Source organism: Physella acuta, unplaced genomic scaffold (assembly GCF_028476545.2).
Source record: "Physella acuta isolate Inbredline_101_S28 unplaced genomic scaffold, ASM2847654v3 ptg000387l, whole genome shotgun sequence".
Taxonomy (NCBI): domain Eukaryota; kingdom Metazoa; phylum Mollusca; class Gastropoda; family Physidae; genus Physella; species Physella acuta.
Window position 1 is genome coordinate 156,708 of NW_026731906.1, and position 20,151 is coordinate 176,858.

General features: G+C 35.2%; 1 protein-coding gene across 1 annotated transcript; it reads left to right on the forward strand.

Moving 5' to 3' along the window:
* The first annotated feature begins 44 nt into the window (after positions 1-44).
* LOC131942097 (uncharacterized) lies at positions 45-13,166 on the forward strand. The gene is made up of 4 exons (XM_059301819.1): positions 45-487; positions 6,104-6,370; positions 9,834-9,946; positions 12,885-13,166. Exons 2-4 carry the CDS (start codon positions 6,123-6,125, stop codon positions 12,983-12,985), a joined length of 462 nt encoding a protein of 153 aa, XP_059157802.1. The 5' UTR covers positions 45-487; positions 6,104-6,122; the 3' UTR covers positions 12,986-13,166.
* Positions 13,167-20,151: the final 6,985 nt, after the last annotated feature.

The window sequence follows — 20,151 nt, forward strand, 5'->3', positions numbered from 1 at the left end:
CCTGGGAGGGCCTCCAACACAGGCAGGGGAGGGCCCACAACACTAGCGTTGAGCACATGGCAGCCTTTTGTGAACCGGTTTGACAACTTTTCTTTCCTCCGCCGTCAAACGGCGCGTGTCCCCGTTCTAGATTTTAATCACCACAGCATAACTTGGATATCGGAATAAATTTCGTTATACCTGTTATGTCTTGATAGAAATGTTTTCCGTGTAGCAGAGGGACAAAAGAAGAAAAAAAACTAAGTGCCCTCGGATGGGAAGGTTGTCGTGTGTAGCAAGTGTAGCAAGATGAAGCCTTTTTTTTTCTTCATGGGTGTACATAGTTGATAAGGTAAAAATAAACCGAAATTCTGTGCTTTCAAGAGAGGATCTTTAAGTGAGGAAAAGTGGTTTTCGGTGACACTGGATCTACCCACAAGCAAAACAGGATCTTACACCTGTATCAATACAACTTTCATTTACTAGTCGTTCGATAGTTCGTTAGCAGGTAAGTGAGACAGGTTTATAAAAATTATTAAGCCAAGTTAAACCGTTTATAAATAAGTTTAATAGAAGTAACATATAATATTATAAATCGTATACATGTATAAATAAATAATTAAATATAGGTTTTACCTATATATACAGGCATATATATATATATATAGGGCCTATATATATATATATATATATATATATATATATATATATATATATATATATATATATATATATATATATATATATATATATATATATATATATATATATATATAGGCCATATATATATATATATATATATATATAGGCCATATATATATATATATATATATATATATATATATATATATATATATATAGCCAATATAAAGGCTTACATATTATTTTGCTTACAATTGTATCTTGAATTAATGTAATGTGTCTTATAACTTAGGCTTTGTGGAAATTACAACTGATTTAATAATAGATATAAAAAAAAACTTGTAAGAGAAAAATAGTACACATAATTATTTAACTAATAATAGATGAAATAAATGAAATCTTATTTGAGTGAATGGTCAGTTGATTAACATATACTGTTTTTGTTTTATTGGCCAGTTGATTTACAAATGATGTAGGAGTAATCATTTCATTTGTCACTTTATTTGCTAGTGACAAATTACTTCAAATAGGCCAGTTGATGAACTAATCATGTATACGTTTCAATAGTCAATTATAATAATGATATAGCCTACAAGCTGTAATGTTCAATTATTTATACTAGTGATGTATATCTTCTAAATGTCAATTAATTATACCAATGATATTCACGTTCTAATGTTAAATCAATAAAACAAATAATTGACCAGTTTGAATATTGTACACATTTCAAACAGAACGTGTGTGTGTTATAACTGAAAACTGCCCTGTACCATGGTAGTGCCAGGGTTACTGTGTCCTTCTGCTAATGTAATCATCCAAAGGGCGCCCCCGTATGTCACGGTTGATTTGTCTGCACCTTACACCCCCCTGCTTGTACACATAGAAGAAGCTTCCTGGTTCCCTCTCGAAATATTGAACACACAAAAAAAACACTTTCAATTCAGTTTTTCTTTCCTAAAAAACGGATACAGGATTTTTTCCAGCCAAGTACTTATTCCCAACTTTTTATTTTTTTCGTATGCTAATTATATTTTCATAACCGTCAAGCCTACGTGATTTTTTGTTAGAGGAACCAGCACAGGAATGTCATCACACCTTTATTTTTCTGCCAATATGTGTCACACACTTGCATGGTATTGTATTTTGGCATTCGAACACCTAACAAACTGTATTATGTAATTCAACCCTTCCGTTCAACAATACATTATATCACTGAAGTATTCTACAGTATATATATATATATATATATATATATATATATATATATATATATATATATATATATATATATATATATATATATATATATAAACTTACATAACCATACAAAAACGTAGATGACATGTGTACTGTATAGCATGTGAGTCGATTAAAGCCATTCGTGCAAGACTGTTGCCGCTCTGCTAAATGTGTCTTGGTTAACCATTCATTATGCCCCTTACTTGAACTAGGTACAAGAATTTCGAATTAGCTCCCCTTTGGTTCGTGGTTATCGCACCGATGCGAGAAAACAAAATTACAATAAAATCAATACATGTCTTCGATCCGATGCCTGAGTATTTGGTCATCTTATCAAACGTGTTTCGCCTAGAAGCTTGTGTAAATTTAATGAAGTTGCTTCACGGGTGGCTGTGCTGTGTTGGTTGTGTACCTGATGATTCTGAATGCTCGTGTTGTGAGTACTGTTTGGTTAGAAGCAGGGGTGTAGGCCTACTGGCTGTGTCTAAGAGGTCCGGGAAATCTTAGTAGAGACCCCAGGCCACAGATTAAAATTTTCATTGAGCCATTTTTTTTTCCACAAAGCACGATGATCATACTCAACTTTAATGTAAATTCACGCGATAATATTTAAAAACATTTTTTTTTTAAAAGTCAAAGCCAAGGCCTAGTACAGCACCGTCCCTGGGAGCCCAGCGAGATTTTTTTTTTACCTGGCGCCCCGATTTTTCCCGATAAATGGGCGAGCCAATCCACCCCAGGTTAGCAGCATACCACTGTATAACATAATTTGTTTATTTTCTCAGCCACCTATTACCTTTACATTTCACTAAACTTTATCTAAAGACCAAAATCTAATCCGAAGTCATTAACAGCTTAGCCAAAACTTTTTAAAAAAAAACAAATTGTGTTAATATTTTATAGGTTTTTAAATCTTTTGGCACATGCTATTTTTTAACAATAAATCATAAAGTTAAGGAATGTTCATGGAAACACAGTAAGAAAGTTATAATAAGAAAATGAAGAATAAGATAAGTTAAAATGGGAAGGAACCAAACTAAAATAGTCACACCTATTATATAGCTTTCTTCTTAGTGTATAGGAACACAAACATGATATGATAACTAAACTCTCTGTTTAAAAACATAATTGTCACTGGTATGGGTCAAATTTATGTTAAACTTTTGTATTGTTTACAAAATGATCTAAAATTTATGGTAAGCTTTTGTATTGTTTACAAAATGATCTCAAATTTGAACCCTTTTAAAAATGTTTAAAACAATAATGGGACACTTTTCAGAAACTAGATCTACCCTTAGAGCAAACAACTAGAATAACTGACTCTAAAATATGTAAATTGGTTACTTAAATACATAAAATTTACATGTTCAAACTAGCCACCTATCCGCGACAAAAATCCCAGAACATAAACCTTCCTTTTGAGGGCATATGTAGGAGGTAAAAATAAACAGATGAGAACCTTGTTTTGGTCATCAGGTTTTGTATTTAATACGAGCCGACCCGCTGCGTATCATACGCCGCTATTTAGTTTTTTTTTTTACTTTTCAGTAATTTATAATTTGTGAATTCGACAGTACCAATGCTGCCACTGAAAATATTTGCTTAAAAACACTAAACCCCCCTTCCCCCCCCCCCCCCCCCCCCCCACGTAAAAGCAGCGTCCTCTTAGTTACCTCCTCTAAGTTTAAAATCGTTTCAAACTAAATTATCTGCCCCTAATAGCCGTCACCAAACCCGTCTCTATGATTGTAAAATGTAAACAGCGTGACCACAGCTCACCAGACAATGTGGGGGTGGGGTGGGGGTGGTAGTGATAGTGATAGAGAGAAAGAGATGGGACTGCAAGGAGGCGCTTGCAGCTTGTTTTCTAACGGCTCCCATAAGAGAATTATATATATACGAGCCGACCCGCGGCGTATCATACGCCGCTATTTAGTTGATTTATTTTCTACTTTCAGTAATTCATAATTTGTGAATTCGACAGTACCAATGCTGCCACTGAAAATATTTGCTTTAAAACACTAACCCCCCCTCCTTTCCCCTAACCCCGACCCTACACCCCCCCCCCCCCCGTGAAAGCAGCCTCCTCTTAGTTACCTCCTGTAAGTTTAAAGTCGGTTCAAACTTAATTATCTGCCCCTAATAGCCGTCACTAAACCTGGCTGTACGGTTTGTAAACATTAACGTGACCACAGCTCAGCAGACCATGTGGGGGTGGGGTAGGGTGGTAGTGATAGTGCTAGAGAGAAAGAGAGGAACTGTAAGGAGGCGCTTGCAGCTTGTTTTCTAACGGCTCGCAGAGGAGAATTATATATATAGATAGATTATAGTAACATAATAAACTTATGTTTCACATATTGGATTACGATAAGGTAATTTTTGTTTTATGAAACTAATTTTTTCGCAGCAATGTTTATTTTCCTCTATATCAGCATATTATGAGGGGTTTTTACCAGGAGTTGATATCGGGGGTCTATGTTTATTTGGTTTATGACTGTAGTTTGTAGTCAACGTCGTAAGGATTCAACGTGACAGTGTTAGTGTTATCGTTATTTTAACAAGACTGGCCCGGGATGAGTTAAAATAGTTTTCTGCTACAAAACCAACGTATTCTAGATCTAGCAGTCATGTTTGTTATTGTGTGTACAGGACAATGTCGTTTAAAATATTAGTCTAACCTGACTGATGTTCAACACTGTTTTGGGCTTCATGGACACTTAGTCTCGTTGGACACAAAGGTTAGATGGAGACTAAGGCTACATAAACACTATGGCTACTTAGACACTATGGCTATATAGTCACTGTGGCTAGAAAGACGCTATGGCTACATAGACAAGGCTACATAGACAGTAAGCTTACATAGACATTAAGGTTACATGCACTAAGACTACACAGATACAAAGCTACATAGACACAAGGCTACATAGACACTGAGGTTACATAGACACTATGGCTACATAGACACTATGGCTACATAGACACTATGGCTACATAGACAATAACGCTACATAGACACTAAGGCTACAAAGACACTAAGGCTACAAAGACACTAAGGCTACATAGACACTAAGGCTACATCGATACAAATAGTTATTAAGGCTACATAGACACCAAGGCTACTTAGACACAAAGACTACTGGGACACTAAAGCTACAGGGACACTAAGGCTACATAGACACTAAGGCTACATAGACAATAAAGCTACATAGACAATAAGGCTACATAGACACTAAGGCTACATAGACACTAAGGCTACATAGACACTAAGGCTACATAAACACTAAGGCTACATAGACACTAAGGCTACATAGACATTAAGGCTACATAGACAATAAGGCTACATCGATACAAATGGTTATTAAAGCTACTTAGACACTATGGCTACATAGACACTAAGGCTACATAGACACTAACAACGCATTAAAAACATTTGGTCAAGCAAAAATATATATTCTAGCTGTAGTCTGATTATTAGCATTTTCTGTTTAAACATTCGCATTTTGTATTGTTACGGAATTTCAGTCAGGTACAACTGGAGCGAGGCTGATGACACGTGTCAGAATTAATTATAATTAGCATTTTAATTAGACGTTAGCCTAGGCAAGAAATACTTGGTAATTTTATTTTACAAAAAATGTGGCCTATATAAATGGCTTTGAAGTATGATGCAATGTATTTTTGCTCGACCAAATATTTTTTTTTAATGCATTGCTGAACAGTTTTAATTGTAGACAGTGAAGTAGACAGGTTTTTGTAATGGAGTGGATTAGGGTTGCGCATTTTATCTCGGAGGCCTATAAATATATATATATATATATATATATATATATATATATATATATATATATATATATATATATATATATATATATATATATATATATATATGTATGTATGTATATATATATGTATGTATGTCTAATTATTAATATTATATATATGTATATATATATATATATATATATATATATATATATATATATATATATATATATATATATAATATTAATAATTAGGCCTATAGGTATAAACTCGTTCGGCAGAGTGTCCGATGATTTATGTTCTATAAAAACTTGGTAAAAACGTAAAAATGTGGTTGTATGACACTCAAAATTGTGTCATTGAAAGCGAAAGGAACGCTAGATCTCCACTCATCTAAGACACTTTTGGGTCAATTATGACACTCTTCTCTTTTGATCATGGATTCTATTTTCACTAACCAGCTCCATATTTCTACTGACAGGTCGTATAGGTCAGTAAAAATGGCCGATTTCGACACGGTCGACTACCAGAACAGTCTACACAGCCGCCAGAGTTCTGCCAGCAGTGGTCACTCCTATAGCAGCAACAAAGAAAACGGAACCAGTGAGCACCACACATCGGTGGCCAGCGAAGACCTGTCGTCTGATGCCAGCGAAAACCAGCTGATCCTGAGGGACGGGGTGGAGCTGAAGGGGGAGAGCAGGACGGATGTGACGCAATCGACTTTTGTGTACGAGAATATGGGGCTGTAAGTCACGTTGTCTCTTTCTCCACAATATTATAAAGTTCCTATTGAGACCTAAGGATCCATTGGGCAGATAAAGAAGAGTTCGTATGTTTCTCGTATGTCTCGGCATATGAAGATATTGTTAGATCAGTGCTTTGCCCGGCGCCTATACTTTCCCCGTAAGTCAGGTACCCATTAGAGCTTGGTGGACTCATGGACGTCCTACCGTCTTAAGTCCGAACTGATATCAGAATTAGAGACCTCAGTCCTTGCAAACAAACGATTTACAATATTGAACGTGTGATTTCGTTTTATAGCAAATGGCATCGACAAGTGATGCGAATAGGGTTTTTGGCCCCTGTGGAAACAATACATTCATGGAGTAAAGTGTATAAATAACCGTGCTAGGATTTGAACTTGAATTTAATTTTTTATACAATCATAGAACTTGTAGAATTGTTAACAATTTCTCGATTTGAAAATTATTTTTAGCCAAACCAAATCAAATACTACTTAGATTTATTAGGGCTGCGTTTTTCCGTTTAAAAATGCAACAATTAAAAATGGTATTACTAATTTTCGTTCTGCTGAAAGTATATTTTATTTATTCATTTCAAAAACCTCAAACATCGAGGTTGGTTTTTGGGCAGGGGCAGGGGTGGGGTTTTAGTTCCGGTTGTGTGTGTTTTTTTTAAACCAGACGCCATATTTAGGCCTATATAATTATTCTACTTCTCGAACGTTTTAATGTACAAGGTACATGTTATTCAGACTCCGAAAATTAAGTTTCAAGAAATTAAGCTTTCATAGCAGGATGAAAGTAAGCAGGGTACCATTTGACCCATACTTTCCCTCCCCTTTCAAACAACCTCGCCATATCGACTTATGGACCTGAAACTAACGCCGGTATTGGTGTAAAAAAGTAATCAATGACAGGCACCGCTTCAGTTGCTGTTATAAATGAAAGCTTTCAGCCTGGGTCATTCTGTTAACGAACTTGATATGCTTCGCGGATTACTAGACTAACATTTCAGGATGGGCTAAACACAACTTTTTTTTTATTCATGCAGGTATTGAATAGTCATGTTGTTACTACGGGTCTATTGCTAGTAGTTCTAAACTATTGATCGTTTGTACGTGATCAGTATCAGTGTTTCTTCCAGACTTTTTTCTCCGGGGAGGGCACTTGAAATTTTCGTGGGGGCGGTAAACTTTCTTCGAGGGGGCAGACACTGTTAAAAGTATATATTTTCTATATAAATTATATAAATTTCATTTCGTTCGGGGGGGGGGGGGCGGTAAAAATTTTTCCTTCGCCCCCCCCCCCCCCCCCCCCCGAAGAGATGCCTGGAAGAAACTCTGATCAGTATTCTTTTAGATAAAAAGTAACTTTGTGTCCAAGGAATAATTCAGCCTGAAATATAGCTGGACTCTTTTTGTAGGTATATTGGTGTCCGTGTTTATCAACGTTAGTGTTTAGTAGTGTGTGTCTTTTACCCATAAGATATTTAAGGAGCTTAATAAAAGTTCAAAGTAACAAAACCCATCCGCATTTATCTGGCATGGTGGTGATATTAAACTCTGAAACTTTGACGTCCCATTTTAATTACCGAACCCAAGACCTTTGGATAGCTCTGTAGTTGAGCTCTTCGATATGTAACAATACTTAAATGACAAGTCGTTTAATAAAGGTACCTTGCTAATAAAGGTACTTTGCTAATAAAGGTATCTTGCTAATAAAGGTACCTTGCTAATAAAGGTACCTTGCTAATAAAGGTATATAGCTAATAAAAGTACCTTCCTAATAAAGGTACCTTGCTAATAAAGGTACCTAGCTAATAAAGGTACCTAGCTAATAAAGGTACCTAATAAAGCTACCTTGCTTAGCGATCAAAATGACACATCCATTTGGTTTGAATTAAGTGTTTGGCTCAGTCAGCGATTAGGGGAGTGTCTCACAAAGTCAAAAAAATAGAGATCTATTACCGGGCCAGTGAATCATAAAGAGGATAAAAATCAGTATAAACTACATTGATGATTATTTATTGTGTAGTTTGGCTTTATGATGTACAGCGCTATGGGATTTTAGCTTTATGATATACAGCGCTATGGGACTATAAACATTAGTGGTTTGACGGGTTGTAACACACATAGTCACACACACACACACACACTTACATACATACACACACAGTCACACGCAAACATACATACACACACACACAGTCTCACACACAGTCACACACACACTCATGCGTCATCCGCGTGTTTTTGGTACCAGGATGTAGAAGTGCGTCACTGGGGTGCCGTCATGCTCCTATTATAGCATTGACTTTTGTTATTGAACCGTAAACAAGGCAGTTAAAATAAAACGCTGCACATTAATTCTACATATTTGGGTTCCCTAGAATAAAGCGTGTGTGGGGATGGGGGGGGGGGGGGGGGGAAAGAAGGATAACAACGATTATGCGTTGCACACAACCAATCGCTGTCAGGCAGGCATTGTGTAAACACTGATAAAGGCATTGTGCTATCGGTATCGCTGATTCATATGATGAATAGAACTATAAAGAGAGTAGGCTTACATTTACAGCATTACAATGGCAGCTACCTCAGACATACAAACGCCAGGAGAGCTGTGCTTGCTTTAAAACTTGAACTTAAAACGTGTTATAGCAATAGTTCAACTCGCCGAATTCGTCAAAACCTGTTATCCCGATATTCAGTGTTTCTTTTAGGTATCTCTTCGGAAGGGGGGGGGGGGGACATCACTCCCGAAGCACGTCTACCGGCCCCCGAACGAAATAGAATTTGTATAGAATATATATCCTTTTATCTGGACGCCTCCCCTCCCCCAAAGAAAATTAACGCCCCCCCCCCCCCCTCCCCGTAATTTTCAAGTGTTCTCACCCCCCCCCCTCCTCCCCACGGAGAAAAGTCTGAAAGAAACCCTGCCAATAGTACACCTACATAAAAAAATTTAACAAATCCAACCAAGGTGTGTTGAATAGACTAATGACATTCCGACATGCAAAAATACAAAGATTTGTAATGAATCGATTTAATCAGTCCATCAGAAATGTGTCTTCTACCACTCACTTCACAATACAACACAAAATAATAAATCACCGCTGTTCCTTTTTGTCATACGAAATAAGCACAACTTCCATAATTTACTGTGTAACATTAATGACTTGCAAAGTTTTGTGCTGTTTATTGTCTAAAAATTATTGTATTATAAAACAATAATAATTTTTTCCCCTGATCATAATTTTTTTTTATTATTTCAACCTGATTATATAAAGATTGTAATTTTTTTAGTATGTTATGAAATGTTATAATTTGTTTAGGGGATTACAAAAAAGTTAATTATTCCTTTACACTATACAAATATTGTTTTTTGTTTAGCTTATTATATAATACTGTTATTTGTTTCGATGATTATTGAGTATAATCTGTTGATTAAATGAACTCTCTTCCCTAGGGAGCCAACAAACAAAGATGTATCTCCACCAAACTCCAAACTGGGTCGAACGTTGTCTGCAGGTCCGCCTGGTACAGCCAAGGCCAAGGTCGCCAAAAGTCCTTTCTCATCAAGTATGTTTGCACTTCGCCTTATAGGGTTAACTTTTCTTCTTCAGTAGGCCAATGGGTCCTTATTGGGTTAACTTTTCTTATTCATTTGGCCATTCAGGTTAATTTATCTTTTTTTTTTTTGTGGCAATGTGATCTTTGTAGGGTTAAATATTCCTCTTTTGGCGGGCAAAACGTTGATTTGAATACTGATTTTACCCTTAGGATTGTCGTAGTATCATGTCCTAATCGGCAGCTTTGGGAATCTGCCACTAACACACAACTAACATTATAGCATATATAGATAGCTGTGAAGGGCTGAAATACTTATATAAAAATAAAAAATAAAATTTACAGATTAAGATTTAAAAACCAACATATTTACCGTGTTATCCCATTTTTTACATGTGAACCCACGTTATTATAAGACAAAGATTTTAATCAACACGCTCTATAGGCCTACTGTTTTCACAAACAATGGAGGCGACTGAGTTGACGAGAATTCTTCCATCATATTGTTGACATGGATTAAAAACGTTCTTTTTTAGATTTTGCAATCAAAGTGACCGTAAAAATAATAAAAAATAAAAACTTAAGCCTAAAAATAATCAAAAAGTTAATATTTTTAGAATCAATGTTATGAAAGTTGAAAATCCAGAGAACTGAAAATATTTCTTTGAGTTTAAGGCTATATTTCTATTTATTTTCATCAAGGCTAAGTTATTAACCGATGTTTCACTTTCGTAAGACAAACATGATTGGCTGTAAAGGAACTCCGTGATCGATTTCGGACAGCCCCACGCAGAGGCGTAGCGACCCCTTCCCGGCGCCCGGGAACAAACTTTTCGATTTGCACCCCCCCCCCACACACTCGAGATTTCGATTTGCACCCCCCCCCGCTCAAACTTTTCGATTTGCACCCCCCCCCCCACACCCCTCGAGATTTCGATTTGCACCCCCCCCCCTCAAACTTTCGATTTGCACACCCCCCCCCCCTCAAACTTTCGATTTGCACCCCCCCCTCGAGATTTCGATTTGCACGCCCCCCTCGAGATTTCGATTTGCACCCCCCCCCCTCAAACTTTCGATTTGCACCCCCCTCAACCTTTCAATTTATTTTTCCAACCCATTTTGGCGCCCCCTAAGGTCGGCGCCCGGGGACATATGTCCCCCCGCCCCCCCCCCTCGCTACGCTACTGGCCCCACATCATTAGTTTTTTTTTGTTTACAAAGACTTTGCAGATAAAGTTTTTAATTAACAATGCAAATTTAAACTCCATGGACCTAGTTTTCCTTTTTTTCTCTTAGCAAAGGTAGAGCCTACAATAACATTTATGGTAGCCTATCGAATAGCAGCATGCAATTATTTATGCAGTGGCGGAACTAGACAAAAAGGCTCCCCGCAAAGAAAATTAGGGCCCCCATATATATATATATATATATATATATATATATATATATATATATATATATATAAATATATATATATATATATATATATATATATTATATATATATATATAGATATAGATATAGATATAGATATAGATAGATAGATATAGATATAGATATATAGATTATATAGATATATAGATATATAGATATATAGATATATAGATATATAGATATATAGATATATAGTATATAGATATATATGATATATAGATATATTAGATATATAGTATCTAGATATATAGATATATATATAGATTAGATTAGATATATTTATATATAGATATATATATATATATATATATATAAATATATATATATATATATATATATATATATATATATATATATATATATATATATTATATATATATATATATATATATATATATAATATATATATATATATATATATATATATATATATATATATAATATATATATATATATAATATATATATATATAATATAATATATATATATATATATATATAATATATATATATATATATATATATATATATATATATATATATATATATATATATATATAACCATTCTGAGAGAACAAACCAGAAAAAATTTAGTCCAAACTCATGTGTTACAGAAAATATTTAATTAACATGCTGGTTCAAAAATATATAAAGACGTTAGCTTGACTCGTGAATGGTTTCTCGCGTTATGTTTATTGTTTTCATTTTTGGCTTTTATAATATCAATTTCGAGAACATAGATTTTTATATCTATACTAATTGTATAGTACGTCTTATTTAAGTAACAATTCAGAGAATCAATTGCTTTTTAATATACATAGTACAAACTATTTAAATGAGCTTTGTGGGCATCCCTATTTTAAAGAAGGGCAGTAAGTCATGGAAGTAGTGTGAATGTTTACCGTACCTTCAAACTATAGCTCTTGTAGATTTTAAAATATCTTTCTACGCAACAATCTCTGCTATAGTAGACCTTTTTTTTTTTTTTTTTTTACAAAAATCACTTTTCATAATTTAAAAAAAAAAATTCAATGTTTTTTGGTCGGAACTGGGCCCCTAAACGTCCTGGCCCCCCCCCCCCCCCCGCATTGCGGGGTCTGGCGGTATGGTAGTTCCGCCCTGTATTTATGTCGCCATTACACGTGAAAAGCAAATTGGTTTTGCCTTTTTTTTATTTAGTTACCGAAAATATTAAAAACATCAAATAAATCCAATCTTTAGTAAAGTCCCCAAAAAAAACAGACAGACAGGATTTTATAACCATACGCTAGTGTATGATTTTTAAAATATTTAATGGGCCTCTCGAATACCTTTGTAACTTTACTCGCTCGCGTCCATTGGTGTTTCTTTTTTTATTTAGCCCCACTCCGTCTATCTTACGTACCATGAGATCTTTACAACTCTTGATGTCTTGGCATTGCAATCGTAACTAAGATCTTAAAGACAAAGTATACATTTGCAATGAACTATTGTGTAAAATTAATTCCACTAATCCAGAACTTCCCTCTCTGTTACAGCCCCCATATCACCCATCGCTGAAGAGGAAATCACCATCCCCAACGACGCCACCTCTCCCACTACACCAGCGACCAACTCGCCAACTTCCTCAAGTGCCTGAAGGTCGACGACAGGATAGTTGCCCACCTGCACAACAAGTCGGTCGATGGGAAAACGGTTCGCCCGACTCAAAGACTCAGAGCTGGAGAGTCTGGGCATGAAGAACCCCGTCGTCGTGTACTTCCGGGACAAGAGCAATGTCAAGGTCCAAGCGGAAGGGGAAATTCATGTTGTAGGAGTGTGTGGGTGGTGAATATCCGGGAAAAAGAGTTGTCGTTCTCATGTGTGCTTTCAGTTGTTTTATAAACTTTTTTCGAAATAGTTTGAGAACTATTCGAATTTAAATATAAAGTAAATTAAAATACAATAGAATTGTAGATGTTTTCAGGAATCATACGCAAGACAGTGTTGTTATTTTCTATTTAAATTATCGTTGTCAAAAGCTTATAATGAATATATCACAACCTTCTTATAACAATTCAGGCAGTATTCCCATCTTGACAAGTTTACCCTACAGATGAGTACTTGAATTAATGCTAAAAAATTAATATTGTTCTGTGTAATTCGTTATATAATTTTAAAATGGTCGGCTTAAGTAAACCTATTTATTTTAAATGTTATTCTAGAGGCTTTATCAGGCATGTTGTAAAGAAATTGGGGAGAAACTTGTATCTAGCCTCAATCAAAATAGATGTAAATATATAGGTTTGACTAGACTGTGTTGTTTTTGAAAATCAAACCTTTGTTATTATTTAGGAAGAATTTTGATTGTATTGATTTAAAACCTTGATCAGGATATGTGATACGTGGATGCACTAAGGTTAAGGACGGTGCTTGGGGGATTCATACATCAATATAACATTGGATATGTGATTTTGAAAAATAAATGTGTAAAGTATTTTTATTATATGATTAATACATATTGCTTATATACACGATATAGTGAACTATGAGTTTAAATATACACTTATAACATAATATTCAAATTGTTGTGATACATGCAACTGTCGATATAATTCATATTTTTACGTACGTGTGCATATGTACAAGAACTCGATTTAACTTAGCCGTTTTATTAAGGGTGAAGATAGGGTCTGTGTCAAAAGATAGGTAACTGTGTGTAGGCCTACATATATACAAAAACCCTGTTTAACATAAACTTTATGGTAAGGGTGAAGATTGCTTGAGTACCAAAAGATGTGTACATGTAGGCCTACATATATATAAGAACCTTGTTTAACTTAAAGATTTTTGTAAGAGTGAAGGGTCAATGCCAAACTATGTCTGGCTACAAGTAGGTGGAATCTTAAAGTGATGGCACCAATAATTAGCAGTCGTGGAGTTGCTGATACGCTTGCACAGAACCAGACTTTTATAACTCAATTTATTTTCGATATTAATACACCGCGAAATTTTAAATCCACCAAAGCATCATGGCGAAAACAAATCGTGGCCATATCTCTAGAAAATATTACACAACAATTGTTTTTCACCAAGTAGGCCATACTTAATATAAAAATGTAAAGGAAAACAAATCTATACAACCTTTTTGTGAATTTTTAAAAATTGGAGTTAGAACAGTCTGGTTCTAGAGGTGTCTGATGTATAAAATAAACAGGAGCCAAAATAGTAGCTACACGTCCTGGATAAGTCTGCTTGCACTGCAATTATTTCAAAAGTTTTATTTAAAAATTGTTTTGACGTCAGCAACGAAACCTATCACGTAAATGCATATTGCATTTTAACTTTGCTTTATAGTTTTTGGTAATTTTAACTTTGCTATTGGTTCAACTGAAATTCACATCAATAATACCACATAACTGTTTACATGACAGTGGAAAAAAAATATTTAAAAAAACACGAAATAATTCTTTTCTTTATTTAATTTTATTGGAATATTCCACATATTGATATATTATTTGAATGTTTTGAATGCTGGTCTGTTAAATATTCCTCCCCTTATGGGAGAGTTTAATTTAGTTTTAAATTTGTTTTAATTTAAACTTGATGGGAGAATGAACGCTGAAGTTTTGTATAGGTTTTTTTTTTTCTTCGAAAAAAGGTGAAACGTGTTTGTAAAATATTTGTTTTTGTAACTGATCACTTACCAGCATTGTTTTCAGTTGAATAAAAATGTCAAATGGTTTTTAGTTGTTGCAAGTACCCGAATGTAAGCATAGTCTTGTTGTTTTAAGCTGAATGGAAGGGGAGAGAAAGGGAGGGGAGTGAGTTTTAATTGTTTTGATGCGAAATTCTGTTTATTGACAAGCTGAGGTTAGTTAAGACCAGCACAATGTTAAGTTGGATGAAAGACGTCATTTGTAAATGATACAAATGCGAAAATCTCGAGTTAAATACCTCGAGCTCACCCAGCTCTGATGGGTACCTGGCACAAGTTAGGACATGGCCGTTTGAACACCTGCAGATTTCTAAGGAAACGTGAATTCAAGTTGGGTTACTTTTCTATCACCGAGAGAAATTGGGAGATCTTTATAAAATGAAACGAAAAAGATGACTACATCTGATGTAATACTAAATCTAAGTTTTAAAAAAAAAAAATCTGTTCAACAAAATCTGAAACACGAAATCTGAAAGCTTGTCAAAATAGGTTTGAAAAGCTGGTTCCTAATATTTCCAAAATTGTGTTGCCAGAAAGCATAATTTTCAACCAAATTGAATATTTCATAACATTTGTATAACAAGTCCAAAATGACATCCGGTTTTATTAAGGCTAAAAATAGTCAAACAAATAATTACTAGTAAAAAAAAAAGTAATTTAGCAAACAGTTTTATTTTAAATTTGGATTAGTAGAGTCAGTGTGTTATGGTGATAGGGGATGTTATATTATTTAATATAAATACAAGACTACGCCATACAACATAGACCACTATTGTGTATTTTATCATAGAAAAAATTGTTCTGGCCTTTATCGTTTTACTCTCCCTGGCCTTCGGCTCACTTGAGGTTGAGGGCGGTTTTTTAAAAATATTTGAATTGATAAAATAATTCTAAACGGCTTATATTCAATACAATAAATATAAAAATAAGTGTAATCAATGATTCCCAAACAACTTTAATTTTTTAAAATGTAACTATAATTTTTCGCTTGCTATATTTTTAAAAAAAAAATTTCTTAAAAAAATTATTTAGAGTACATAACCTTTTCAAGGATATTAGAAAGTCAATGTGAAATCTAAAATACATAATGATATCTAAAATAAAAACGAAACAATCTATACAAAAATATAAGAAAAACTAAGATCAAACGCAACCCGAGAGACAAATTTAATCTGAAATAAATAAGACAAACGTAAAATATGAAACGCAAAACAAAACCTAAAAAATAAGATGAGTAAACCTAAGCTACAAAAGGGTAATTACTACTACATAAGCAATATTTTAAAATAATTACTTTGTTATCTCCCATAAAAGGATGCTGAAAAACTAAAACAAATAACGCAGAAATGATCTCCCCTAAAATTTCTTGTGTATTTTTAGCGCAATTTCCTTACAGGAATTGCGATTATTAACTCGACATTTCTGGATGGATAGATGGATGGATGTGCGCAGCTTTGAGTCGTATCTTCTCCTCAACGAAGCAATATCGAGGACTAGTTCCAAAGCAAATATGTTAAGCAAGTTCCGAGGATGATTGTGGGCCAAAAAAATTCCCGGAATTCCTTCCTGGATTTCCAGGAAAAGCCAAAAAAAACTCGAAAAAATGCAGTTTTTTGCCCATATCTCGGCAACCAGACCACTTAGCGACTTGAAACATTTACCAATCGATTCCTGTCATAATTTAGAACAATATTGCCGAAGAAAGTTTTCAAAAATATCCTTTTGTTCGGTCACAAAAAATTAATCAAGAACATTTAAAACTGAGCATCGTGTAGGCCTAGGATGATATTTCCTTTTTAAACTGAGCATCGTGTAGGCCTACTCTTTAAAATAAAACTATTTCCGTTGATATAGGTTAATATAGTTGTATTTTTTTAGCGCAAAATTAACTTGTTTACTTATTAATTTAAACGTTATTTTTGTACCCTATTAATTTATTTATAATTAATATGAGAGTGATAGGGAGTTACAATTACAAGGTTTTGTTTTGCTAGGCCTAATCATTATTTCACATTTTTTAAAAACAAACTTGTTCACTATCTATTTTTAGATAACATAAGGAAATTGCGCTTAAATTGTCACTAGACTTTTTATTAACTTGTTTTTTATTTCATCGTGTAGAAAAAGAATTGCGCACCAAATGAACGATAACAATAAATGTATAATAAAACAGATACTTGGCGTTTCATCGAGGACTTTTCAAAGGTTAATCTATATACTACTAAAAGTCAAGTTTGTTTACATGTTTGAATATTTATTTGTTTGCCTGATCGAAAATTGTGATATGTTCGACTCTATCTGGAAAGCTGTAAAATGGTATGCAGGTAGAGAATAATTTTTTAATGCAGACAGACTGTTGATCACAAATTTATTTAAAGACGTTAATTAATTTATTGATTTATTCCTACGCAGAATAACCCATTTTTTTTTAAAATGTTAAAACCTTGACTAAACTTTGTGGGAATAGTGACGTCACAGGTTTTTGTTTACTCTTTAGTACAATAAAATGGCGGCGTCTATTGAAGAAAATTGTGTTCCCATTCAAAAGTTTAACGCGTTCTAAATCTAATTTTCTGTCGGTCATAACTTTAACAATACGTCCGTTTGCTGTATTTATTACGTTCCAACACTTATATCAATTTTCAACTGTCTTTTTCATTTAGTTTTACGATAAATTTCTCTAGATCTAAAGATCAGCTATCGAAGGAAATTTATGAATCTAGCCTAGATCTAGATCTAGCCTAGATGTAGGTCACTAGATTCAATGTAAATTCTACATCTAGAATCTATTTCAGGCCTTAATTATTTTATATAAATCTTTGTTTGGCTTATTTAAGATAAAATTTAATTTGAAAGTTAGTACTACTAGACTTATTTTTAGATCTAGATCTAGAATCTATACGCGTAAATCAAGTTGCATAAGGAGACACATAGTATAGTATAAAAATTCACTTGTGACGTCACGAGTAAATAGCTAAAATGGTAGCGTAGTCAGCTCTCATGCAGGAGGCACGGGTTCTAGACCAATATGTCAATGAAATTTTTTTTTTCAATTTTTTTTTTTAGATGTGAATGATAACGTTGCCTATCTGAACTTGGCAAGATACAGGGCAGGTGAAGTAGAGTTCATCTGTTTCTTTGTCCTAAGCATATGAAAGGATAGTGTGGTCAGATACATGCTCGGCTGGAATTGTTTTTTAAACGATAAAAAACATGTTGTCTGAGACTTGGCAGGACACTGGGCAGGTGAAGTAGAGTTGAGTAGGTCACCTGTGACGTCAGTTTATGAAGGGATAGTCCGAAATCGGTGTTTTCGGTGTTTTTAAAAGATAAAAAACATATATTTGAATGTGGGGTCTGTTTTTTGTGACGATAAGTGACACTGCAGTAGCGTACCGAGGAGGGGGGGGGGACGGTAGGGGAGGGGAGGCGGGGGGGTGGGGGAGGGGAGGCGGGGGGGTGGGGAGGGGAGGCGGGGGGGGGAAGGGGGGGGGTGGGGAGGTGGAGGGGGGAAGGGGGGGGGGGACATATGTTGGGGCGCCAAAATGGTTTGGAAAAATAAATTGATAGGTTGAGGGGGGTTCAAATCGAAAGTTTGAGTGGGGGGGGGGGGGGGTGCACATCAAAAGTTTGAGGGGGGGGGGGGTTCAAATCGAAAACTTTGTCCCCGGGCGCCGGGAAGGGTCGCTATGCCTCTGAGTGACAGACGTGATGTTTTTTTAAAGGATGACCCCAGAAACCCACAGTTATCCAACGGATGACGGGTATTCTAGTTACATCTAATTATATTTATTTCGTTAACCTAGATCAGGGGTCTCCAAACTTTTCAGCCCGAGGGCCGCATTAACTGTCAAATATCAGTTCGGGGGCCAGAGTTTCTTTAAGGCATTTCTTCAGGGTCGTGCCCCCCCCCCCCCCCCCCCCCCCCCACCCCCCGAAGAACGTCTACCCCCCTCCTCCCTCCCAACGAAATATAATTTATATAGAAATATATACAAATTTCAAGTGTCCCCCCCCCAACCCCACCCCCCACTCCCACCCAAGGTCCACGTTTGTTCTCAAATTTTAATCAACTATTTCTTTCTTGAAAATGTTTGTTAACACAGGTATGTTGTTCGAAAATTTGAAAGGTACTTTGATGCAAAAGTTTTAATGTTAGGAAAGTCTTCCTTGTGCAAAAACGTATGAAAACCCATCCGCTCTTCTTTGATCGTGTCTCTCGGGAAGTCATTTTCTTGCAATTCAATGACTTCCAGCTGCAGTTCATCTTTGCAACTGGCCACATTTGAAACAGTCACACTTCTTCTGCCTTTGAATCCAAGTCAGAAAACCGCTACTAAAACTGCAACTGGAGGTCATTAACGATCTCGTATGTAAATGACGTGGGAAACTCAGTGGTTGCTTCAGCCGTAAAGACCTTGCACTGATGAAAGTGTGTCAAGTTGTTAGCCTGTACTTGTTCCAAAAACATGACAAGTTTGTATCTAAAGGCCTTTAGGTGGGTGTATAGATCAGAAACTAAATTTCATTCTCTTGCCATTTTAGGTTCAGAAAATTTAAATGACTAGTTATGTCTGAAGCAGAGGCCAATTTCTATACCAACTCTTCATCAGACAATAATGGCTGTGACTTGCCTTTACTATCTTTTCTTAGATACTCTGCTCAGAATTTTCTCGCAAAGTTAGCAATCTTACTGATGTTAAATATAGTAAATCTTGCGATTTTGTGTTTGTCTCTGAACTATCTATGGTTAGATATCCTCTTCGGTAACAGAGTCATACATTATACGTAGGGTAGGGAAGCCAGCTCTTGTGTTATGTTCAGGTCTTCGTCCACACCTCTAATGAGCACAAGAGGTTGAGAGGTAGAACAGCTGTCCAGCGAATCATCTATTGCAATTGAAAAAGGCCGAAACTTGCTTGAATTTTTTGCTATTTGAGTCGCAATACTTTTACCAATGTCTGCAATACGGCGAGTAATTGTATTTGCACACAAAGCTATATTTTCAAATAGTTTTGAATTTTCTGTGCAAAGCTCCTCATCCACCTCCAACAAACATTTATTCAGTGGACAAAAAGTTTGGAGACCCCTGACCTAGATGAAACACC